The sequence below is a fragment of the Oryctolagus cuniculus genome, chromosome 3 (assembly GCF_051225735.1).
Source record: "Oryctolagus cuniculus isolate XC-2025 breed Fujian yellow rabbit chromosome 3, ASM5122573v1, whole genome shotgun sequence".
In the NCBI taxonomy this organism is placed as follows: Eukaryota; Metazoa; Chordata; class Mammalia; order Lagomorpha; family Leporidae; genus Oryctolagus; species Oryctolagus cuniculus.
The window spans coordinates 27,846,991-27,874,609 of record NC_142869.1 but is presented as its reverse complement, the minus strand read 5'-3'; the positions used below and the strand labels follow the sequence as shown (position 1 = coordinate 27,874,609).

The 27,619-nt window shown below is 37.9% G+C and overlaps 1 protein-coding gene across 4 annotated transcripts in view; it reads right to left on the bottom strand.

Moving 5' to 3' along the window:
• ERBB4 (erb-b2 receptor tyrosine kinase 4) overlaps window positions 1–27,619 on the bottom strand; it is a 1,252,881-nt gene that overhangs the window by 364,223 nt on the left and 861,039 nt on the right. For all 4 annotated transcript variants that reach the window (XM_017343079.4, XM_008259104.5, XM_051849159.3 and 1 more), the window contains exon 6: window positions 696–814. In XM_017343079.4, the coding sequence (XP_017198568.1) occupies window positions 696–814 (119 nt within the window). The remainder of the gene's footprint in view (window positions 1–695; window positions 815–27,619) is intronic.

Here is a 27,619-nt window from a genome sequence, read left to right as displayed (position 1 = left end):
GATTATTTGCTGGAGATGTGAGAAGCAGAAGAAAGAAAATATTTTTAACAATAAAACTTTTTTGTGATTTTTAGCTTAAAATGAAGCAAGGATTTGGTGAGTATGGAATTGAGCTAATGATACCTCAGAGAATCACTTATATACTTTCCAAAGAACATAAACAATTATATCAAAGATATGACCTTAAAATGTAATTAAAGCAGTCCGCAACAAACTTAATGTCCATTTTAACAAAAGTTTCCTCTTCTAAAACAAAAATCACATAGATTAACATGTAAATTGCTTTAAATATGCAATAGAAATCTTAAAACTTTTGAATATTAGTTTGCAAACAGTATAAACTGGAAAAAAATCACAAATTTGTGTTACAGCCTTGAAATTCATATTGGCAAACAAAATGCAAATGACTTCACCCACAGGACTCAATATTGCAACAACATAAACAGGTAATAACTATTTTGGGATAGATATGTTCTCTTGTGCTCTAGAATAAATTTCTTCTGTGATATAAACTATATCAGAAAGACACAGTTCATTTAGTAGAACAGAACAATGTGTTCATCAGTAGCCAACTCAGTGAGGGAATGCTTTCTTGTAGGGTGCAGTGCATTTCTTAACCTAAAATGGCTAAACCTGATCTTGCTGTCTGAGCTAAAAAGCAAAGGAAGAGAGAGCAAGGGAATACTGAGACATACAAAGCAATCGGTGTCCTTAGGTCCTGAGCAGCCCCCTGCACATTCTCGATGACAGCAGTCACTGACGTAGGGCCCGTAGCACCTGCCATCACATTGTTCCGCACACACTGTCCTTGTCACTGCAGAAGACAAAGATCGGATCTCCATCAAAGTCAGTCAAGCATGAGAAATTCCTACAGTTATTTGCAGTAGTTGAGAAAAGCTAAGTTCTGGGAAAGCTGTTTACTCAATCCATCACTGAATCAATTCAGTAAGCATTTAGTGAATCAAGTTTGCAACTTGCTAAAAAAAAAAAACAAAAATGAAAATCCTAAAAATTAATTTGCATATTTTGTTTCTAATGTCTTTTTGTTTCAGTAAATAATTTTAACGCTTTTCCAAACTCACTCAACAAGAGTCAAATTTGAGATAAGTGAATAACATATTTGTCAGCTTGGGAAAAAGTAAGCAATAGAGTCAATTCATACAATGAGCATAGTAAGGTCCTAATGTAGAAGATGTTCTCAGAAATACATTTAAGAATTCAGTAGTCAGGGCATTTTATGTAGGGAAGGGAAGTAGCAAGAAGAATGGTTGAGAGAGGGAAAAGGGAGATGGAGAAGAAAGGAGAGAAAGGGAGGGGAGAAGGAAGTAAAAAGGAAATGAAATTTACAGCAAGTATAACAAAAAGTTTCATTGGTCTCTTCTAAGATCCTTTAAGTTGACAGCATCATATCAGAGCATTCTTTAGCAAAATAATATTATGGGATGTGCATCAAAATTGCAGCCATAACAGTCATGACTGTATATTTCACTTATCCCAAAGAGAATTCTTTACAGAATTTCAAAGTACAAGTTTTATATGACAGTGCAGCATTTCATTTCATGGTTTTGTATTTCCATTTTAGCATTGTTTCTTTTACATTTTTGACTACCACTTCAAGATCCTACCTGTTGGACATTAATATTTTCAGATTCTGTCTTTTTTTTTAGGGCTACAGGCTCATTTCTCCATGAAATATTCATAATGTCCTGTGCATATCACCTAGAGGTAAACGACTCTCAGGTCCAGAACTGAATTCTCTATGGAGCTGCAGTATGTATTTTCAGTCCTTTGTGGAAATGCCCATTTAGACATCCCAAGCTCTACATAGTGAAATGTAGCTCACTTTCCCACCACCACCACTGAGAGCATTCTCTTTGTTCCCTGTCTCAATTCAAGAGCATCATATATCTAGTAGCTCAGCCAGAAATTTGGGATGCATTTTCCATGTTTCCTTTCCCTTCACTAGGACTTCTCATACCTAAGAAAGTTATCAAGTATTAGCATTTCTGTTTCTTTTTAAAAAATGTATAACTTATTTTATTTTTAAGGAATTTACTGATATATTAGATTTCCTAGATCACAGCACATGCATGATAATTACTAAAATTAACATCAATTTTTGTTAAGGAAAACAAATAATATTTATAATTCCATAATTTTTTTAACTTTTATTTAATGAATATAAATTTCCAAAGTACAGAATATTGATTACAATGACTTCCCCCCATAACGTCCCTCCCACCCGCAACCCTCCCCTTTCCCACTCCCTCACCCCTTCCATTCACATCAAGATTCATTTTCGATTCTCTTTATATACAGAAGATCAGTTTAGCATACATTAAGTAAAGATTTCAACAGTTTGCTCCCACACAGAAACATAAAGTGAAAAATACTGTTTGAGTACTAGTTATAGCATTAAATCTCGATGTACAGCACACTAAGGACAAAGATCCTACATGAGGAGTAAGTGCACAGTGACTCCTGTTGTTGACTTAACAAATTGACACTCTTGTTTATGGCCTCAGTAATCACCCTAGGCTCTTGTCATGAGCTGCCAAGGCTATGGAAGCCCCCTGGGTTCACTGACTCTGATCATATTTAGACAAGGCCATGGTCAAAGTGGAAGTTCTCTCCTCCCTTCAAAGAAAGGTACCTCCTTCTTTGATGACCCATTCTTTCCACTGGGATTTCACTCGTGGAGATCTTTCATTTAGGTTTTTTTCCCCCCCAGAGTGTCTTGGCTTTCCATGCCTGAAATACTCTCATGGGCATTTCAGCCGGATCCGCATGCCTTAAGGGCTGATTATGAGGCCAGAGTGCTGTTAGGACATTTGCCATTCTATGGGTCTGCTGTGTATCTCACTTCCCATGTATAATTCCATAATTTTACAACCTAATGGAATTTCTTTTTTTTTTTTTAATTTTATTTAAGGTATAAAAATGTCATGCATTTCATACATACAGATGTAGGAACTCAGTGATTCTTCCCACCTTACCTTCCCTCCTGCCCATGATCCTACTCTTCTTCCTCCTTTCTCTCCTATTCCCACTATTAATTCTTAACAATTCCACATTTCTGTTTCTTAAATATTCCTCATGATTCCCCCACTCTCTGTTCCAACCTTGTTCAGAAACTTGTCTCTAAGTTACTACACAGTTGTATAAGGTTACTCAGATCTCATCTTTTCCTTCCAAAGAATCCCTCTTGTTCTCTAAAAGTGATGCGTTGAAAACATAAATCAATATCTATAAAATCTGTGTTGAGTCAAAACATTAACAACTTACTGGTCATCTGCTACTCAAGAATTAAACCCTTAGCAGTGGACAGAAGTCCTCTCAAAAGCTGACCCCATGCCTACCTTTGCTGGTGTTTCTTACCAGGTGTCCACAATCTGCAGACAGAAACACTATTTGGCAATTCCTGTTTCCTTGCAGTGCATGCTTCTGGGAGCCTCATTACCTTCGCAGAAGGCATTTCTCCATGGTGAAAGCCTTGCCTATCTCCACACAGCAAATGCTCACTCTAAATCTTCCTGGACACTTCCCCAAGCTGTGATTCTATCACTCCTGCTTCTGAATAAGCAAGAAGACAAGCTTCACATAGCGGTCTATGGAACCCGAAGGTCTGGGCTCAAATCCCAAATTCATCCATGTGATATGGGCAAATTATATGACCGCTCTGCATTTTATTTTAGTATTTTAAAGATGGTGTTAGAATTAGTACTGATGTAATTAGAATGAAGACAGAGATATAGGTATAATGGGATTAACATGGTCCCCATTACTCCTGCCCAGCAACAATTAGGTATTATTATTGTACTTACTATATTACATTGTATTTACTTTTCCATGTTTGCCTGCCCCACTAACCCCTGAGTTTGTCGAAGTTTACTTTCCTATAGAATTTTTATCCTCAGTGACAAGTAAAGTGTTTGGCACTCAGTACACAATACATAAGAATCTTATTTAAGTAAGTAAGTCAGTCAAATATTGCCAACCCAATGAGAGTATCTGCTGAGACCTCAGTTCATTATCAGAGGGATAGCAACTGTGAAACACAAATTCATTTTTCCATCTGTTTACAAAATTTATGTACAATTTACTATTTGTTGAGATTGGTGGATGTTCTCACTGGTTTTCTGAGGTGAATGACTTGTTAGACAGCTTAAATGAGAAATTTTAACTAAAATCACAAAAACAAAGTCCAATAAACCACCATCAGAAGATGGATTTCAGTTTTTTTGAAATTTTATGTTTTGTTTTGATATCACTCATCTTAATTTTATGACTGCCAACTTGTAATGGTATTATGTGTATGTGTTTATATGTATGCATATAATATATGTATATGTATATGAAGAATAAAGTTAAGATTTGGTCAAACTATATTTTCCCATTCAAGTACAAAAATGTTTTCAAAGGCTGCAAAAAGTGTACAGTTGTTAAATTTAAAATACCAAGAAATAGAGCACATCAACATTAAAATATTTTAGAAGTATTGTTAGCATACATTATTAGACTTATCAGATTTAAAAGCTCCTTAAATACTACTGTTGGCCGGTGCCGCGGCTCAATAGGCTAATCCTCCGCCTGCGGCGCCGGCACACGGGATTCTGTCCCGGTTGCCCCTCTTCCAGTCCAGCTCTCTGCTGTGGCCCGGGAAGGCAGTGGAGGATGGCCCAAGTGCTTGGGCCCTGCACCTGCATGGGAGACCAGGAGAAGCACCTGCCTCCTGGCTTTGGATCAGCACGGTGTGCCGGATGCTGCGCGCCAGCCGCAGCAGCCATTTGAGGGTGAACCAACGTAAAGGAAGACCTTTCTCTCTGTCTCTCTCTCTCACTGTCCACTCTGCCTGTCAAAAAAAGAATACTACTATTGATTATTTAATAACTCCATATTTTTGCTTGGATTCCTTTCCAATGAATATGTTGATGATATTCATCAAGTAATTCACATTTGAAATTTAATATTTTCTTCTATTGGATATGATCATATTACTCCCTAAATACTACAATACATAGAAGCACCAAAATCTTATGACATTTTTTATCATAAGTTTATATTGTTGAAAAAAAAAGATCTTGATTTTGTATTTGCAAGTTGTGCTATATGAAATGATGACAAACAATTTGTATTATAATTATTATAGTATAAATTCTGCATGATCAGCCAGTTTGGCCTCCTCATTTACTTTCTTTGTCTTTGAACAATTCACCTTTTCAGTGATGCCTTCTCTGTTTAGCACTGAGTCTTTCCCAGACAACTGACTCCTGATGGACCTTCCTCTTCTTTCTTCTGCCTCCCTTTCTCTAATTTTTTTGGGATAACACTGATCACTGTCTAATATAATCTGCAATTTGTTTATCATGTTTATTTTATTTTTGGTTATTCCAATTTCTAGAACAGTACCTAGCATTCATATAATTTTATCTATATTTCTATTACATATACTATATACACTTCTATATAACAGTACCTAAACAAATTACATCTCCCCATTATATTTTCATCATCATATATTGTGTTTACATTGATGCCCCTTCCTTTTAACCATCTTGCATATTTATTTATATGTACAATTTGCAATTCATCCTACATAAAGGAAATATTTTAATAAATGATTTTATGAAGAATAGATTTAAATATAGTTATTCACTTCCAGATTCAGTAAAGCTCTTTTGACACACCATGAGTCACTAATTAAAGTAGCAGAAATATGTTAAATAAACAAATTACTGGGTTTGAAATAAGTGTTATCATAGGACAGTCTGTTAATTTGTTTCTAGGTGACAGGCATTGCTAAGCTGGAAATTAACAGTATGGAGTTGAGTCAACAATCATATCCTAAAGTCACATCATATTTTAATGCTAGACACACAGATCTAAATTCTATTTTCTGTGGTGATTTAAGGTAACTATTCAGATTTCCTTTAATTTGGTCTTTTCTATCAAATGTGGAGAACAATGAAGAAAAGATTAAGATAATTTACCCCCAATTTATTTCCAAATTATTTCTTAAATGCTCACATTAAAATAATTTCTATGGTTGAATATACTATTTAAATATAAAAACAATGTTATAATCAAACACAAGCTTACAAACTTAATAACAATTATATTGTAAAATTCTAAAAACATGTATTTTAAATTATTCATGTGTTTTGAATCAACTTTAATATTTTTAAAGGTAGTAATTTCTTCCATAGGATGGTCAAATATTTTAAACTTTTTCTGAACCCTTTAATCTCAGATCAAACAACTTTAAATTATTATTTGTGGGGAGCAACTGTGACTAGACTAAGTTACTGGCATTAAGACTTATTCTATGCGTCTGCTCTCCCACAATATGGTGCTGAGAGGGAGCAAACAACCTCTATGCAGCTGCCTCATCAGTTTGACTGATAAGCTTCAGGAGCTGATCCTGCTCCTGATTGGAGGAGAGCAGCATGCTCGGCGTGTGGACAGCAGAGCATGGATTGGTGGAAGAGGACTATAAAGGAGGAGAGAATCAACATGCACCAGGAACACCTGAGGAACATCTGAGCAGCCCCCGAGAGAGCCAGCCGGCAGTGTGCCGCTCCGCTCCGCGGAGGCGGGGGGGGGGGGGGGGGGGGGTGCGGCAGCTAACCCGTGACGGCATGGTTCCTCCACGAGTGAGGGAACGGCAGCTAACCCGGGAAGAGTCGGGCAAAAAGAACAGCACAGGGTCCGGTGTCGTTCCTCCGCAAATGGGGGAGCGACAATTAGTATTAGTAGTATCTATGATTATGTTTAAGAGCTCCTTAAATAATACTGTTGGTCATCTCATGACTCCCTATTTTTACCTGGATCCTTTCCACCTTGCACATTGATGATATTCATAAAATCATGCTTAATGTTTGAATATTAAAAACATCTTTCAGTTGGACATGATATTCTGTACAGAAAAATGCAAAGAAACATCTCTCTAAATCATTACGCAAGTGCATAAATAAAAGTTTTATTTAAGATGTTAAAAAGGAACTACAGAATTTTACTACATACTTTATAATTGATTTTTTTTAAAAGGCAGTCAAATACATCTTTGAAAATAGCACTTTTGGGGCCAGTACTGTGGCATAGTAGGCTGAGCTCCTGCTCGAGGTGCAGGCATCCTACATGGGCTCCAATCCTGTCCTGGCTGCTTCTCTGAGGAAACCAGAGAAGGATGGCCAAGGTGCTTGGGCTCCTACAAACACATGGGAAACCCAGAAGAGGCTCCTGGCTTCCAGCTTCGGATAGGTTCAGCTCTGGCCATTTCGGCCTTTTGGGGAGTGAACCAGCAGATGGAAGATCTCTCTCTGTCTCTCCCTCTCTCTGTCTGTAATTCCACCTTTCAAGTAAATAAATAAAATCTTTTAAAAAATACTTTTCATGATCAAGATTTTCACATATAAAAATTTCAAATGAAAATTCTGTAAGCATTAATGTATTTGGAAGTGTTTGACAGAAAATAAGAACAACAAAACAAATTAATCTCTAAAGAGTGATATAAGCGGTTTATGAAACATTTCTGTACATTGTTTTGTAAGAATTACTTTTACAAAGAAAATATTCCCTTTGCACACATCAAGGATTCATGCAGGGTAAGTGGAAGAGCCCACAAAGTAAATCTATTTAACAGCAATGGTTGATTAATAAGCATTACTTACTTAGTACAAATAAACCCATCAAAATGCACTCACTTTTTATTATGATGCAGAAACAAAGCAAAAAACAAAAAACTTAGTTTCTGAAATCAATGAGAGAATTCAGCCTCCAAAGGCACATTAACTAATAATTGCTTTGGTTTTATTAATTTCCATCCTTGCTTGAATATTTCATTAAAATACTTCCATGTTTTAGTATCCTTTCTAAATTGCTTCACTGGGTGTATTAAACAATTGGGTCAAAATTTAACTAGCTTATTCATTGGTGGTTCACCACTAAATAGGATTTCTTTTTAATATAAAAGCACAACCTGGAATTTAAACTACTTACTATATTAGAGTCAATAATTTGGATGGGAATTCATTCAAAATATCCCTGAGAATCTGATGGGTGAATCACCAAGAATCAAACCATGGTAAGGAGAATATCTCTCACTTACAAAATTATATTATTTGTATACAGTTTTATCTTATCAGAAACAATTGACTTCATTACTTCTTTAAACACAGTAACTAATATTGTGATTAAAGTACCTTTTGATATAGATTTATTTAGTTACTTGAAAGTCACAATTAAAGAGGGAAAGGGAGAAACAGAGAGAATCTTCCATCTACCGGTTCACTTCCTAAAGGGCTGCATCTGGGTCTCCCACGTGGTGCAGGGGCCCAAGCACTTAGGTCACATTCCAGTGCTTTCCCAGGCAGGGAACTGGATCAGAAGTGGAGCAGCTAGGACTCTCACTGACACCCATACGGGATGCTGGAGCTACAGATGGCAGATTAACCCGCTATGTTACACGGCTGGCCCCTAAAGTTATTTCTTAAGAACAAGATCATCTTACTTGAAGAAGTATGGCAATTTACTAATTCAACATGGGTTTTGTTGGATGGATGGAACTGGAGGTCATTATGTTAAGTGAACTAAGCCAAACAGAGAAAGACAAGCCCCACATAGGCTCATTCATACATGGAGCCTAAAAGAAGGCAACTCAAAGGACTGAAAAATCCCTTGGCTGCCAGACACTGGGGAGTTAAGCAGGATGGAGAAGAAAGGGAAAGATGGATTAATGAGTCAAACCTTAAGTCATACTTAGAGGTAAAAAAATTCTTGTGTTCTACTGCACAGTAGGGTGACTACAGACCATGTACTATAGATTTTTTCTTTTACAAAAGGCTGGAACAAGGTTGGAATGTTTTCACAATAAAGAAATGTTAAGTGTTTGAGGTAATAGATATGTTTACACTAACTGGACATCACACAATGTATACACGTATTAAAACATCATATCGTACTCCCAATAAATATGTACAATTTTTATGTGTCTATTTAAAATTTGGTTTTTAAATATTTAAAATATATTGACTTTGGGGGCTGGTGCTATGGTGCAGCAGGTAAAGCCGCCACCTTCAGTGCCAGCATTCCATATGGGCGCTGGTTCATATCCTGGCTGCTCCACTTCTGATACAGATCTCTGCTATGGCCTGGGAAAGCAGTAGAAGATGGCCCAAGTCCTTGGGCCCCTGAACCCATGCGGGAGACCCGGATGAAGTTCCTGGCTCCTGACTTTGGACTGATGTAGATCCGGCTGTTGAGGCCATCTAGTGAGTGAACCAGTGGATGGAAGACCTTTCTCTCTGCCTCTGCCTCTCTGTAACTTGCCATTCAAATAAATAATCATACACACACACACACACACACACACACACATACTTTGGCTCCTAAGAGTAGCAAAAGAATGTCACAGTAAAAATATCTCTGCCCATTAAAAAATAAGTAAAACCAATTTTTCAGTTAAGTCTTTTTAAACTTCTTTTCTGCTCATTTTACTCTGTGCCACTTCTCTTCCTGTATCCTGTTCTTCCTCCTACTTATCTCCAGCATTCCCTCTCCCTAAGTGCCCTTTTAAAAGGATTAGTTTATTTATTTGAAAGTCACAGCGACAGAGGGAAAAACAAGCTATTTGGTTCACTTTCCAAAATGCCATAACAGGTAGGGCAGGCCAGGCTGAAGCCAGGAACTAGGAATTCCCAGGTCTCCCACATGAGTGGCACAGCACATGGATGTCAGAGGCCCATGCACTTGGGCACATTAGCAAGGAGTTGGATTGGAAGTAGAGGATCTAGGTTTTGACCTGACACCCCCATTTAGGATACCAGCCTCAAACACAGAGCTGGTCTCCATAAATGTCTTTGGATTTTCTTTGTTTCCTGTACATTTTTACTCATTTATTTTCATTTTATTTGAAAGAGAGACAGAGATCTTCCATCTACTGGTTCATTCACAATATGCCTGCAAAAGCTGTGCATGCCACGACCAGGCGAAACCCAGGAATCAGAAACTCAATTTAGGTCTTCCATGTGGGTAACATAGAGCCCTATGTACTGGAACTATCACTTGCTGCACCCCGGGTTAAGTGTCAACAGAAGGCTGGAACTGGAAGTACAGCCAGGACTAAGTCAGCTGCCCTGACATCGGATGTAAACCGTGTCTTCACCACTGCACAAATACCTGCCCGGATTTTCATTCTCTTCACTTCCTCTACTCAGTGGCTCTGAACTTGGCTTCAATGAGTGTGGGGAGCAACCCGGACTGGACTGAGTTACTGGAATTAAGACTTATTCTATGCATCTGCTCTCCCACAATATGGCGCTGGGAGAGGAGCAAACAGCTTCTACCCAGCTGCCTCTTGCCAACTTGAGTGATGACCTCCAGGAGCTGATCCTGCTCCTGATTGGAGGAGAGCAGCGTACTCGGCGTGTGGGCAGCCGAGTTAGGATTGGCAGAGGAGGACTATAAAGGAGGAGAGAGACGGCATGCACCAGGAACATCTAAGGGGAACATCTATCTGAAGGAACACCTGTGCAGCCCCCGAGAGAGCCGGCCGGCGGTGTGCCGCTCCCCCGCGGAAGTGGGGAATGTGGCAGGGGGAACCGCCCTTCCACGGAGGTGGAAGGGTCGGTAGCCAACCCGGGAAGAACCAGCAGCAAACCCGGGAAGGGCCAAGCAGACAAAAGAACAACGCAGGGTCCTGTGTCGTTCCCCCACGAAGACGGGGAGCGACAAATGAGATCATCTAGCAGGGTCCTTCAAACTTCAATGTGGGAATACTTGTGTAAATGAACATTTTGACTCAGTGGATGCAAGATTGTCCATTTTCCATAAGCTCCCAGTAAATGGTCACAGATCACATTCTGAATACATGATACATGGTATTTTTAAAAAGTACAATGCCTGGGCAGATCACCTAATCCTTAATAAATCAAAGTCACTGGCAATGTGATGGCTTTGATAGCTACAGTAAGTTCCTCAGGTCATTCCAGAAGTGTAGAGTTGAGAACCATTGTTCTATCCAGTTAAAATGGGAAAATCACTTAAGTCACTTACATCTTTTGAATGAAAGACTGCCTGGCTATTCTTTGTCCAAAACTTAAATCAAACTAATCGTTAGCTTTAATTTTCTATTTGTGCTTTAAAAGTATCTATCCTTAGTTAGAAAATTAAACAGAAATCCATATGCAAGCAGATAGAGAGATACGGTAAGAAAATGAACTAAATTGGGCTCAGAAATATTTCTTAGATGGTTCTGACAGCAAAAAGTTGACATAAAGAAGACAGCATCATAAAACTGTTGACGTACTTCACCCAGCAGTTGTCAGCATGATTAGTCATCCTGGAGAAACACCCCACTTGTTGCTAAGCACATTTCAACTCTTATTTATTTTCTTTCAATTAGTATTAAATGACCTTCAACTGCATGCTGCCTATATTATTTGTTTTTATTGACCAAATCTTAACAAATGGTATTCATGAAACACACCATGTCTATTAAACAGTACTTCAGTAGGGTGGTTTTGATGTTCGGCTGTTTTCAGTTCTATACTTGGAGGTTTGATCAAGAAGAAAAATGCTTTGGTTAAAGCAGAAGTGAATTGGCTTGGATGTAAGGAGGAATTTATTGGCTGAGAGAGTGATAAAAACACTGTAATGAGTGAGTGAATGAGCTGCTTGAGTGTTTATTTGTCAGTATTTTAAGGAAAATCTCTTTTGGATTCTTAGACATCCCTTTAATTAAACACAGGGCTTGAAGAAATGTTCTCTGGAGGCACTCTCCTGCTTTAGGATACAATATTTGTTCCTATGAGTGGTGAAATTGTGACTAAAAAATGAACACTTTGAGTCATTTAACATGCTTTTTAAAAGCTACCATCATCAGGATATACATTAAATAAAACATATAAAGCTCACAGACCACCAAAGAACAAGTATTACTTAATGATAGCAAGCTAAAATATCTAGAACATCAGGCTTAATGAAACTAAAACTAAGCTATACACTGCATGAATTCTTCCAATAGGGAATAATTGGACACAGATCTGAGCCCAGGGCCATGTAAACTGGAAGAACTAATAGGAGCAAATGAAATAAATATGTCTGGCCCTCCTCCGAGGTTCTGATTAAGTAAGTCTGTGGAAAGTGCCAGAAAATCCATTTTCTAAACTTTACTTCTTTTTATTTATTTGAAAGGCAGTAAATCACAGAGAGAGAGAGAGAGAGGAGAGAGAGAGAGGGAGAGAGAGAGGAATCATCCATTCACTGGTTCACTCCTCAAATGCCCACACCCGTCAGGCCTGGGTCAGGGTGAAGCGAGAGGCCCAGAATTCCATCCATTTCTGTCACATGGGTGGCAAGCACTCAAGTGCTGCCTTCCAGAGTCACATTGGTAGGAAGCTGGAATCAAGTCAGGACTTGAACCAGGCAGTCTGAACTGTGATGCACTCAACTCTAGCAGCGGCTTACCACGCTGTGCCACATCTACTCTCGGAGTAGATTTTACAGCCACTACTTTGGACTTTCTGCTCTAGGACACTCTTCTTCCTGATGAAAACTTCTTCCAGCAAGGTCAAAACATTTATTCAGAAGCAAAAATCAGAAGTAAGAGAGTGGTCAGAAATTAGAATATTTCTAGTCTAGATCTCAAACGAATTAAGTCAAAAGGCATTGTTATACAGAGTAAGATCTCATTATAAGTTGGTTTCTTGCTTTGGACAATGTCATAAGGTCAAACATATGGAAAAAGGCTCTCAAAAGTGGTATTTATTGTTTTTAAACACTGAACTCTAGCAATGTGGAATTATTAAAAAATACCTTGGGCTTCTCCAATGAGTATGATTCCAATCATACCCATTTTCATAGCTCAGAAGAAAACCTAGCTTACTTTTTTTATCCTTAATTCCAACTTACGCTGATATGAATTATTTAAAATTTTTCTTTAAAGGTTTATTTATTTATTTATTTGAAAGTTAGAGTTACAGAGAGAGGGAGAGAGAAAGAATCTCCAATCTGCTGGTTCACTCCCCAGAAGGTTACAACAGCCACAGCTGGGCCATGCTGAAGCCAGGAGCCAAGAGCTTCTAAACGGTCTCCCAAGAGGGTTGCAGGGGCCCAAGCACTTGGGCCATCTTCTGTTGCTTTTCCCAGGCCATTAGCAGGGAGCTAGATCAGAAGTGGAGCAGCCAGGACATGAATTGACAGCCATATGGGATGCTAGCATGGTAGACAGAGGGTTTACCAAGTGCTCCACCACGCTGGCCCCCACTAAGTTCATTAATACTATGTAGTTCACCCAAGAACCATGAAAAATACTTATGCAGTCCCTACTGAAGCTGTACTTCAGAGTCAGTTAATAAAAGTAGGCTGTATTTTGGCAGTTACTAATCAGGTTTGACCCTTGTCACAGATAAATCCCTGTGGGCCCAAGGACTATGGCATAATATTGTTAGTTATGTCAAAGAGAAAGAGATCTTGTCTAATCCATTCTCCATCACTGGCTGTTTTATTCATTTATTTAATGAAGTTTCATTCAATCAATTTTGTAAAGACATACTCCGTGATTCACTGAGGGACCTTAAAGCTGATTTTCAACTACACTGTTTGCCACCAGGGAAATCTCCCTTATTAAAAGGCTATTAACATCACCAAAGTTTATGAATAAGGATTCAAAAATAATATTGACCTATTACTTTTACCATCTAAATATTCTTGAGAGCAAATATGATTTATTTTGCACATTCTTCATAGGATTGTAGATGCTGGTTTCAGGAGAATAAAGGAAGCGTCTGAATCATCATCAGAAGACCACAGCTAGTATTTCTTTAAAAAATACATTTTTATATTAGAACTGAAGAATGCATCTTACAGTCCACCAATAAATGATGTGCTGAAGATAAAGTAATCAAAATAGAAACAACGATCATGGACTTTTCACAAACCAAGAAATGTTGGGGAATTTACAGTCAATATTTTGAAGTCACTTGCTTTATAGTGAACCATATAACTCTACCCTCAACCTTGATGGAAACATACCAATCAAAAACTAGAAAAACATTCTGTCTTTTCTTGACCCCTATGCATCTTCATGGATATGTTTTACATTAAGTACCACAATGACTGTCTAAATAGAAGAGCCAATGGAAGTGGGATGGAAAGGAAACACAGCTCCATAAACTACTTCAAACACTTCAAACACTGATAAAGTAAAATGAGCAGACACATATCTGTTTTACACCTCTGCAAAATAATTTCCTCTGAAGTCATTTTAATAACACAATTAGGAGTGTGATAATGAAAATTAAGACATTCTCAAATACTCTTCAAATACTTGTCTGAATTTGTAGATTCCAGATTAATTTATATTAAGCATCTTATGGAAACTTACATGTGAGTTTTTCAAAACATTTGTAGAAAGAATTAAAGATGAGTTTACTTTAGTATAAAAATCCTTGGGGCCAGTGCTGTGGCATAGCTGGTAAAGCCACCGCCAGCAGTACCCGCAACCTATATGGGCATATGGGCACCAGTTCGAGTCATGGCTGCTCCATTTCTCATCCAGCTCTCTGCTACAGCCTGAGAAAGCAGTGGAAAATGGCTCAAGTCCTTGGGCCCCTGCACCTGCATGGTAGACTTGGAAGAAGCTCCTGGCTCCTGGCTTCAGATCTGCACAGCTCTGGCCATTGTGGCCAACTGGGGAGTGAACCAGTAGATGGAAGACCTCTCTCCCTCTCTCCCTCTCTCTCCCTCTCCCTCTCTCTCCCTCTCTCTCCCTCTCTCCCTCTCCTTCTCTCTCTGTGTAACTCTGACTTTCAAATAAATAAATAAATCTTAAAATAAGAGTGTTCTCTGATTTTCCAATAAATGCACATTCATCTTTTAAAAAATCCTGAAATCCATATATAGTTTTTTTTACAATATGCACCATCCATGAACTCTGTTAAGACTCCAGGGACTGGCGCTGTGGCATAGCAGGTGAAACCGCTGCCTGCAGTGCTGGCATCCCATATGGGTGCTGGTTTGAGTCCCAGCTGTTCCACTTCTGATCCTGCTCTCGGCTGTGGCCTGGGAAAGCAGTGGAAGATGGCCAAATGTTAGGGCCCCTACCACCCATGTGTGCGACCAGATGGAGGTCATGGCTTTGGCCTGGCCCAGTTCTGGCCATTGTGGTCACCTGAGGAATGAACCAGCAGATGGAAATTCTCTCTTTGTCTCTCCTTCTGATTTTCAAATAAATAAATACATTTTTTTTAAAATAAAATCCCACTTGCTGTACAAAAAAAAATAACATCCTGGCTCAGGACACATATACATGATGAAAACTTCTGAGGCATAATATAATCCTTAATTACATGCAAAGCATTTTGATACTATACTTCCTACTTTAATCTGGTCTATTTTTTCTAACATTCTATTTCAATAAAAATTTAATGTTGGTCAGGGACACTGAAGTAATTTTATAAGCTACTAACAAGTAGCAACCAGCAGTTCGAAAGCACTGCTTAATTGCATAAATAAAGTGCTGTGTCCAGCACAGCAGGGTGTCAGGTTAACTGCAAAGTGGAACAAGTCCTGTAGATTAAGGAAGCAGACGCAGGTCTAAGATTTTTTTTTTAAAGATTTATTTATTTATTTGAAAGTCAGAGTTACACAGAGAGGAGAGGAAGAGAGAGAGAGAGAGAGAGAGAGAGAGAGAGAGAGAGAGAGGTCTTCCATCCGATGGTTCACTCTCCAGTTGGCTGCAACTGCCGGAGTTGTGCTGATCTGAAGCCAGAAGCCAGGAGCCAGGAGCTTCTTCTGGGTCTCCCATGCAGGTGCAGGGACCCATGGACTTGGGCCATCTTCCACTGCTTTCCCAGGCCATAGCAGAGAGCTGGGTCAGAAGTGGAGCAGCCGGGACTCGAACCGGTGCCCAAATGGGATGCCGGCGCCTCAGGCCAGAGCGTTGACCCACCAAGCCACAGAGCCAGTCCCAAGGGTTGAAGATTTTGATGTGAGGAAACCAGGGGACACTCTGTCCACTGCCAAGGTGGAGGCAGAGACAGAGGTCCAGAAATCTGCTTACTTCAAGTATTTATTATCCACGGTGATGTGATCAATTAATCATAAAAAATGTGCAGTTTCATGGAAACAAGATTTTGTGATGAAGGAGTTTAAACATAGTGAAAGAGGGAACAATGGGGAGTTCCGGTGTTTACAGGAAAGACGTGTTTGCTTGGAAGCTGGGATTAAGAGAACAATCACAGGGTGGACGAAACTTGAGGAAGACTAACTGTTAACAGAGGTCAATCCCACTTGCTTTTTACTGGAGCCCATGGCATTTCCTTAGCTGCCTCAGCATCATGTCAAATGACCTTTGCCTTTGTTAACATAACTCGACAGATCACCTTCGTGATCTGAACAAGCATGCCTTCAGCAGAATTCAGGCCATGCGGTGGTCTCTGAAATCTAGGCCTCTAACAGAATTCAGGCCATGTGGTGGTTCCCGACAACCAAGGTTAAATTAGGGGCAGGCATTGTGGTGCAGGGATAAGCCACAGTGTGGGACTCAAGAAAGAGAGAAAGAGGTCTTCCATCTGATGGTTCACTCTGCATTTCACAGAGGGCCTGTCTCTGCTTTCTGATCCAGTTTCCTGCTACCATGCATAGCAGAAAGCAGATGATAACACTTTGATTCCTGCCACCCACTTTGGAGACTTGAGTAGAGTTTCCGGCTCCTGGTTTCAATGTGATCTAACAAATGCTGTTGTGATCATTTTGGAGTGAATCAGCTGACGGAAGATCTCTCTCTCTTTCTCTGTCTCTGTTTTTCTCTGTTGCTCTGAATTTCAAATAAATAAAATCAAATAAACTTTTTTTAAAAAAAGAATTAGGAAATTAGAAAAATGAACATGAGGGCTCCTTTTATATTTGTGAAGCAAATTAACCTTCTAATGAAATCATGAACTCAGAGGCACTACTTTTTCTGAAGTTTTAGGATCCCAGAGGTTATGGAAAATCATTTCATATTATCAGCACAAAAATGCCTTCCCTCTAGGATGGTGCCTCTGAGATGGGCTGTTCTCTGAGGATTATGCTTTTAAATTCTCACTCTTGTTTGTTCATTGAAATTTGGGATAGTGAAGTTTAAGTTTCTCCTGGAAATTTGCTGCTGCATGTTAAACTCTGGACCAAAACCAAAGAACATTTAGGGAAGATACTACATCTGTAGATATTCAATAAAATTTTTATGTGTTATCAATATATTGGTAAAAAGTATCATACTTACGATATGGAAATAAGTTTGGAGATTGTCAAATTATTTTAAAAATGCCATAATAAAGAGCATATCATTTATTTGTTGCTCTTTCCATTCTTAACGTTCTGAAATTACATGTGTAGTACGTTTTTAGGGAAAAGTAAGTAACTGCTGAAATGTAAAATGAAAAGCACACCATTCATTTCCATTCCACAGCAGTAACCAGTGTCAATGTGGGGGTGTCTGTATATCTTTGAACTCATTATCATGGCTCCATAGTAGTATACAGTAAAGACAGCACAAAATGCATAACCAAAGCTAACTCAAAACGACTCAACTACATTTTTAAAATTCCATGAGGGGAATGCATCATGCTTCTGACAAAAAAAAAATCCCATTTCTCTACATTTCTCAACACCCTGAGAATCTCTCACACCTCTCCCTCAGCACTCTATCATGCCACTCATCTTCCCCTCGCAGCTTGCTCCCAGTAGATTCTGTACTGCAATGACTTATGAGAACTGCATGAGGTAATACATGTGAATCTGTGAGTGCAAAGCAGAATAATTTAGTAAGTGAGAGCAGCACAGTGGATGGCCATGGAGGGTCTCGGGAGGTATCCGCTGGGCTCCAGCTTTGACGTTCCATCACGGCTGGGTAGATTAGACAAATCACTTAACCTCTCTGTGTTTTGGTTTCTTCATCTATAAAGTAGAGATAACAAATGCACTTCTCTCATGGTGATGTTTGGAAAATTTTATGTATTGTGAGAAATCATGAAGCAAGGAGTAGTGCTTAGTATCTAGTGAGCACTATATAAATATCTGCTGAAGTAATGAATAAATTATAGCAATCTTGCTTTTCATTAAATTTTATATTAAAACTTTTCATTAAATCTTATATCATTAATATTTTTCTGTGGGAACCTAAATATAGTATTCCTATATTATTTTTCAAAGTTCTATATTATACTATTATATGGTCATACTCTAACTTAATTATCTAAGAGATTTATATTATTTGTATTTATTACTATGGTAAGTACTGCTGTAACAAATACATTTTGCATGTACACTAACTTGTTATAAGTGGCGAAATAATAAGTTCTCTTGTTCAAGACCATGTTTATTTTAAATCTTTTGACACAAATTAGTCTACATAATGATATTTACCTATATTAATCTACCAAAATAATTCAGCTTGATTCATTCCCCATACATTCATCCTGACTAGCAATCACAATCATATGAATATATTGGGTTTTTAATAATTGTGTCTTTTATTATAAGAAAGGCTGAAGAATTTTTACAGATTTCATGTATAATTTTTAATTTAAAATTTTCATTATTAATACTTTGCTTTAAAAATACAAAATATTAGGGCTGGCACCGTGGCGCAGTAAGTCAATCCTCCGCCTGTGGCACCAGCATCACATATGGGTGCCGGGTTCTAATCCTGGCTGCTCCTCTTCCAGTCCAGCTCTCTGCTATGGCCTGGGAAAGCAGTAGAAGATGGCCCAAGTCTTTGGGCCCCTGCACCTGCATGGGAGGCTCGAAGAAGCTCCTGGCTCCTGGGTTCAGATCAGCGTAGCTCTAGCGGTTGTGGCCATTTGGGAACTGAACCAATGGAAGGTAGACCTTTCTCTCTATCTTTCTCTCTCACTGTCTGTAACTCTACCTTTCAAATAAATACATAAATAATCTTTAAAAAATACAAAATACTATAATGTAGTTAAATTTATTATTTTTTCTTCATTTTAAGGAAGTTACTACTTTAAAAAAAAGATTTATTTTATTTATTTGAAAGACAGAGTTACAGAGAAAGGTAGAGACAGAAAGAGAGGTCTTCCATCCTCTGGTTCACTCCCCAGGTGGCCAGCAACAGCCAGAGCTGCGCTGATCTGAAGCCAGGAGCCAGGAGCTTCCTCCAGGTCTCCCACGTGGGTGCAGGGACCCAAGGACCTGGGCCATCTTCTACTGCTATCCCAGGCCAAAGCAGAGAGCTGGATTGAAAGATGAACAGCTGGGACTAGAACCGGTGCCCATATGGGATGCCAGCGCTTCAGGCCAGGGCTTTAACCCACTGCATCACAGCGCCGGCCCCAAAAGTTATTACTTTTTTAATATTTTAATACTTGATGGAGAATATTGTTCTGCATATCTCTTTTTTAAAAATTATTTATTTATTTATTTATTTGAAAGGCAGAGTTACAGAGAGGCAAAGAGAGAGAGGTCTTCCATCCACTGGTTCACTCCCCAGATAGCCTCAAGGGCAAAAGCTGAGCCAGAAGTTTCTTCCGGGTCTCCCACAGGGGTGCAGGGGCCCAAGCACTTGGGCCATCCTCTGCCGCTTTCCCAGTCCATAGCAGAGAGCTGTACAGAAAGAGGAGTAGCCGGGACTGGAACCGGCACCCATGTGGGATGCCGACACTGCAGATGGTGGCTTTACCAGTTACCCCACAGTGCCAGCCCCCAAGAGTTCTTCTTTTTAAATGCCTGGGCATTAATTAAGTAATTTCCAGGGTATTTTAGACTATTTATGTTCAATTAAAAAGGAACCATTCAGAATTGACTGAAGATGGCTAAATGTACAGCTTAATTTTAGAATTTTTACTTCCATAGTGTAAATATTTTCATCTTGGAAAGTGGTAATTTTGGGGCTGGTGCCATGGCGCAGTAGGTTAATCCTCCGCCTGCGGCACCAGCATCCCACATGAGCACCGGTTCTAATCCTAACTGCCCCTCTTCCAATTCAGCTCTCTGCTATGTCCTGGGAAAGCAGTGGAGGGTGGCCTAAGCCCTTGAGCCCCTGTACCTAGCATACAGGAAGCACCTGGATCCTGCCGTTGCAGCCATTTGCAGAATGAACCAGTGAAAGGAAGACCTTTCTGTCTATCTCTCCCTCTCACTGTCTGTAACTCTACCTCTCAAACAAAAATAAAAAAAAAAAAGAGAGAGAAAGTGGTAATTTTTCATGAATTTAAGTTTTCTCTGGTGTCTCGGTCTAATACTGCAGCCACAGACTCAGACAGCACTCTCAAACTTAGCCTGCATAAAAGTATCTCTTAGAGTATTTTATTTAATATTACCTGCAACTGGCGACAAATGGCAGTCTGTTTTTCAGTCCTGTTCTAGTCAATGAAATAATATACATCATATAAAGACATACATTAAACCCTTGTAGAGGAAAATAATCATCCTGGTTAAAAGTAATTCAAATTCAATACCGAAATTGGAACCAAACTCAGAGGCATTATATTGCGGTCACAATGCTCTATGAACTCTGTTATAACAAAATTCAAGGGAAAAGAGATTTTAGATAAACCCAAAATGACTGTCTCCAATGAGGTAGTAATATTTGAAAATTATTTTTAAAAAATAGTTTAGATCTATGTTTCATAAACTAATTAAATAGTGATCATCTTTTCTGAAAAACCTACGGTAATTGAGAGAAGCTGCTATGATAACATTACAAATGGCCATATGCTGCACAAAATTTATATTGGCTTGAGAAAGGAATATAACTTTGTCTGATGTTTAAGGAATTCCCATTTATTTTAATATAATGGGCAAAGATATGGCTTGACATAAGAGAAATTGACCATTATCCAGTTACCTATACTTATTCTCTTTGATCCCTATGCTGTTTACTTAATTCTTTCCTAACCAAACAGATGAATTTTAAAGAGAAAGTGATACAATTCAGATTAATGCAAGGCTCAGCTCTAAAGAGGATCTATTTCTCCAGGCTTGCCAAATTCCTTACACAAGAGAGTGAAATATAAGCATTTGGTTTTCTAACAATGAGATCTCATGAGTCGTCTTTCCTTTCCTGTAGCCAAGGTATCCAGTTCATCAGAAGCAAGTCACAAGTAGGTAATTTTCAAAATATCTCTTTCATAGCCAAATATATTTACTCTAATAACAGCCTTTTTCGTGCAAATTTACAAACAACACAGGGTAAATTTTCATCACTATCAGAATAACAAAATTATTTTAATAGTATCACATATCACCTCCAAATATCTCTTCTCAATGATCTCTTACTACTCCTACCAATGTGAAGTATTCACTCTCTGGTATCTCTGTTTAAATTAACTATCTCCCAACATCCAGAGTTTGCATTCTCCACAATCTGTATCTGTCAATACCATTTATATTGATAAAATCTATAACTATATATGCATACTATACACACATACACCCACATATGCATATCTAATCAATGTGCAAACACAGTCACACACACACAAATACACACAAATAACCTAACCATGCAAGGATGCATGTACATAAATAATCTTTTTAAATACTTTGCTCAAGTATACAATGGATCTTGAAGAACTTGAGGTTCCTAAAATTGTATTAGCTTAGAGCTGATGTCCCTAGTTCAGTAATTTTTCTGATGCCTGTAAACATTCCTCATCATACCCACAGCATGCTCAGAGAAAGACATGATTTTCTATATCTCCTTTACATCTCTTAAGCCCTTAGCATGGCATTAAGCAGTATCTCCTGAATCAAATTAACTGTAATATAGAGAGTATTTCTCCTGAAGTTATAATGGAAACCTTCTTGCACTTTTAAATCTTTGAAAAAAAGTAATATAATTAGTGAATGAGATCAACTTGTGTCTAAATGAACAGCCTATCAGAGGAGATTTTTCTCTTCATTTCCATAAGTAAACTATTGGGTCACTTCTTGAAATGTTAAATGTATACAAGTAATTAGTCCATTATAATGTTACAACATCTCCAGAAACTATAAATCCAAAAGAGGAACACAGAAAATAATTGAAATCAATAAGAAGGCTTATGGACATGCAGAGTTATTAGTAAAATACAAGGATTTTAATTAAAGATGTTGGCTTTTAACAAAGGCTCGCTGTTATTCTGATTGATCGAGTCTGCTGGCTCAGCTCTTTCTCAATTCCCCATTAGCTTCCACTTAATTTTCTCCTCTTATAATTGAATATTTACCACCTCGGCACCTTCTTTTTAACAACATTTGTCCCACAGACTGTAAATACAATTATGTTAGAAAAATTATATGTGTATGCATGGATATGAGTATAATTGGTTTATTATTTTTATAATTTGTCATTTTGGTTTCATAATCTATAGGAAACTTTTGGGCATCTCATGTAAAATTTATAATTTAATATGGAGCTGCTACATTGTGTTGCTAAATTTTTGAGGAAAAAATATATAATCATTTCCTTTGATTTTTAAGTGCCACTTCAAAAGGGCGCCACAGGTACTTTAGGACAAAGGAAACGATGTTACTAAACATACTGAAATTTCTCCTAAGAATGAAAAGGACGCCTAAATCAAGATAAGGTTTGGAGGTTGCCTCCCACTATTAAAGTGAAAATTTATTTCAACTGTTGAAAGTTAATTTTCTTGATGCACAAGTATTGTCAATTACTGAGGAAAATGCTAAATAATTTCTAACTTTTCCTAATATAGTCTATAATACTTGTAATAGAAACAATAAATAACTTACAGCATTGTTTGGAACCAGGTTTTATTCTACAATATAGCAATACCCCTATTCACAATTATTTACAACAAAGAAATACACTACTTACATTAATTTCATGGTTATTTTTTATTTAAAAAAAGATTTTGATAGCATCTGGCTAGGAAGAATAGTGTAATAAGAGCAAATTCTACTACCATAACTTTGGTTAAAATGATGCCTTAGTTTTAATCAGTTAAATGGACATTTATAAGGAAACAACTATATCTGTTCAATTAGTTGAAACATCCATTTCCTCATTAACTTTTGTGGTGTAATATTTTGGCTTAAGAGACAATTTTTTACCCTATGGTCAAATGCATTTATATTTTTCAGTTAATTTCTAAGCAAGAAACGTCACCTGCAAAACAAGTTAAAAGACTGAAGAGGGTATAAAGTGATTATCAGCCTAGAAAATTTCAATTCTATTGTCAGCAACTGAAGACAACCATAACTACTTCAATGCACCATGTGTGCAAAGGTTGGGACAATCAGACTGTGATGTTTTGGTATACGCTTCTCCCCTTTCCTCACTCAAAATGCAGTGAATAACTGAGATGACACCAGGTCTAGATGGACAAAAGGAATGTGTAAAATGAAACCACCACCCTTTCTGATGATAGGAGGCTGGAGAGAGCTGCCCTGATATTGCGCTTAAAGATAAAAGAAGGACATGCAGTATCTATTTTAAATGAGATAAATGTGCTTCATATATCTTGCAGGGACAGAGATAATGCCGTTCTTTTCATCATTATTATTTATTTCTTTAAAGCTTAGTTTCTTTCACACCTAAACTATACTAAACTATACAGCGCAGACCTTAGGATTCAGTTCTTATGAATAAAGAGAGTTGTCATTCTTAGCAGTAAGCCTGCTAAATAATACTTCTATAAGCTTCAGACTTCACATAGCTGATAAGTTTGTCCCCCCCGACAGGACTACATTAATCCACTGAATCAATTCACTTAAGCTGCACTGTGGAGCCAAGCGGCCACGATTTAACTGAGCTTAAAAGTACTTTCAAGTCTGAGTTACTGCTCCGTGTGTAACACAGCCCTCAGTCTCCCAGCATAAGTTCTATTTTGACCCTTTGTAACTATGTAACAAATAGTCTTGTTAGGTTTATAGGGTCAGGATACTTTACCATCAAAAAGGATTTGTAGGGAGTGAACTTATGTTGCTTTAGAAAATCAGACTCATGATCAGATCTAGCACTTGATTAGATTCTACAAGCATAATTTATTTACATAAATATTTATAAGATTATTTAGGTTGTCTAAGAAATTTTTAAGAATTTATGTAAAAAAATTTTATATTTTAGAACAGCATTTTATAAATAGTTTCTGGTTCCAAAGTGTACACTTTGACTTTCACGAAATTTTATAGAACAACAGTATGCTTAAATTATTGAAAGTGCAACCAAACAGCTGTGATAATCAAACTATTAGAAAAAACGAGTTGCAAAATGTTAGTAAATCATATTAAGATGTTACAGTACCCTTCCATTTCAATAAAGCTATTAAAAACCCAAACATAACCCTTTCCTCTGTTTAAAACCTGGGCCTCCTGCAGACCTCCCCACCAGCTCACCACTGTCCTGACTGGCATCTCTGTGCCCCTCACATCCCTATTCAGTGATGTTTTCAACACTCATCAACGCTCTTTGCTTCATTTCACCCTAACAAGTCATTCGTTATCAGCAGCTTATTTCCCAGCCTGGAGCCTGGGCATTAGTCTGCACCATGACTTCTCCCCGTTACTCCAAGAACATTTACAAGGACATCCCTTTGGGGAGATGTCAGGTGAATGAAGCATATTATTAACTGCAAGTCCTTTGCTGAGGTGGGGGCTCTTAGTTAATTTTTCCTTCCTTCCCTAACTTATCAAATGATTCAAAAAAATTATTCATAAAATACAAAGAAATATTTGGCAGATCATGAAGTTGTATATCTCCAGAGAAACCCTTACTAGAGGGTTTGAATCATAAAGGAAAGAAATAAATTTTCAAAAAATACAAAACTATGTCTTTCTGACACTAAAACGAACTTTTATATGGCCAGTCAACAAAAGCAGAATATTGTTGAAAACTTCCATGGCATATTTTCTCATTTTTATGAAGATGAGTCCGAGTTCAACTATAAATGCCTTTCAAGGATTTCAATGGGTAACAAATACCCCTTCATTAACAGAAGAGTCACTGGAAATCTAAAGGAAGCCAGGGAAGCTATACATTAACATTTTTTGGTTATGCATACCTTAGCTCTATGACATCTCTGGATTTCTCATATCATTATGGAATCTCTCTCAAATTCTAATTCCCAAAAAAACATAATTATAAAATTCATGTGTTTGAGTCGTTCCAAAACAAATTTTGTCACAGGATTCTGAGCCCTTTAAATTTGGACAAGTGATGTATCTCTCAGTAGCTCAGATACAGAGAGAGTACCAGAGCAAATGCCTCTACCTCACTCTAGAGCTTGAGCTTTTCATTCCCCAGCCACCAGGTGTCAGTAGAGTTCACCAGGTGGAACTAGTCTGCTGTAGCCTCTAAGATACTCACTCAGATTTAAAATGGAGTAAGTTTTCTAACAATATCTCCCTTAGTTTATTACAATATCAGCTATAATATACTCTGCCATTAGTATAGAGCCAAAAGTACTTAAGCACTTCAACTTCATTGCTGTATTGGATTTCATTGTAAGAACAAAGGAAGACATCTGAGTTAAAAGATTTGGTAACTACGACTTATAAAAATGAAGTCACTTTCTCATAATAGAAAGTGGTATTAACTGGGATTTGTGTTACATAGATAATTTCATATCCAGTACCCTCTACTACCAAACGGTGCAATGTTGTATATAGGAATTGGTATTGTCTTTGGATTTGGAACCATTAGGTTGAAATCTCAGGTATAAGCTGAGTAAATTTAACAATCTCTTTAATCATTTCCTCAGCTCACATCTCCTCAAATGTAAAATGAGGTTTCTAACTTTTCTCTTTAACTCACAGGACTGTTGGGAAAACGAATTGTAAAATATTTAACAAACTCTAAAGCTCAATGTTAATATACATTATCCTAAAATTTGTACTTGTGCATGTAAGTGTTAGAAACATACAAGTGTTGATTAAATTTAAATTTGAGAGACTCTGTGATCAGTAAGCCAATTTTAGGTAATAGCAAGCTTAATTTCTATGCTGAAAAATCAGATGCATTAGATGACTTCAAGTCTGATGATTTGAAACATGAACCATGTCTTGATTATCTCAGTCAAAATGCCCTTCTACTCTCCCATGGAAGAAACTCCCATTCAAATGTAGTAGGACACCATGCATCTTAGGGCAACTAAGGACACCAGTGCAGCTGGACCTCAGCCACACCAGAGAAACAGGTAAACATTGTTGACAACTGTTAACCTCCCTGTCTCTAATTCTCCGTACAGTACAGCTGCTGTATTTTTTCAGGGTCCCTGAAGACCTGTTACTTCTGCTTCTTTAACACAAATGGTTCAAAAATGGGAACATCAGTTAGGCTTAGTATCTCTTCGGGTTCAAGTTTCTAAGGTAGTAAAACCAGTTTCTCTGGATCCCGAATCTAATTTTCCTAGGAAGAGAATATGACTTGTTCAGCCTAAGTCAACTATCTACTCCTATGACAAGATTTCTCAATCCTTGAAACTATTACCATTTTGTAGTGAAAAGCTCCTCATTTTGGAGGGTAGGATATTGAGGGGGAAAGGGCTCTTCTGTCACTACAGGATGTTTAGCTGGTCTCTACCTCACTAGTGCCAGTAAGTGTTCTTTCCACACCTGATTTGTGACAAAGAAAACTGCTCAGGCATTAACAGATATTCCGTGGGGAGAAAGTCACCTCCACTGAAAAACACTGCCCTGTAACTAACTGTAAAGTGTCATGTAGGGGGCTGACACTTTGGGACAGTGGGTTTAAGCTACAGTCTACAGTGCCAGCATCCTATATGGAAGCTGTTTCAAGTCTGGGCTGCTCCACTTCTGATCCAGCTGCCTGCTAATGTGCCTGGGAAAGCAACAGAAGACGGTACAAGTGCTTGGACTCCTGAACCCACATGGGAGACCCAGAAAAATCTTCTGGCTCTTGGCTTCCATCTGGCCTAACCCTGGCCATTGCAGCCATTTGGGATGTGAACTAGTAGATGGAAGATATGTGTCTCTCTCCCTCTCTCTCTTTGTAACTCTGACTCTCAAATAAATAAATACATCTTTTTAAAAAAGTGTCATGTAGAACAAGCTAGCTACAGAGGCTGACTCTCTAAAATGAGGTAGTTCAGATAAAGCCATGTGTCCACATGTCAAATGTCCTAAAAGTTGTTTACTATAACAATAAGAATTGTTGCTGAAAATTAGGGCATCTGTAAGTTTTTACCACCATAACTGAACCTATTAATATTTCTAGAATTGTAAGTATTATATGAATTTAATGAAAATTTAACTTTCAATCAAAGTTGGGGAAAACCATTTATCTTGTTTTCTCATTCTACATTAATGCAGAAATAGCCAATTGAGTTATATAAACAATAAGCTTGGAAATCACTACATTAAAATAGAACAGGAAAATAAGAAACATAGGCTTTCCTGAACTTTGAATGAAAACATGTACATATATAACCTGACAGTCGTGCTGAATTTTTTTCTATAAAAATACATGTAAAATGAGACAAATGAAAGTAACAGAATTATTTCATTTACTAATAGTATTATTAAAAATACCATATAGGATTTTGGGTTTGAAAAAGATGGCACAGACCTGTTTATTCTTCCCAGCTAAGTTTTACTATAAACCCTGGAAATACTTGCAAGAAGCAATCAAAAGAGAACTCTGAAAAGTACTGGG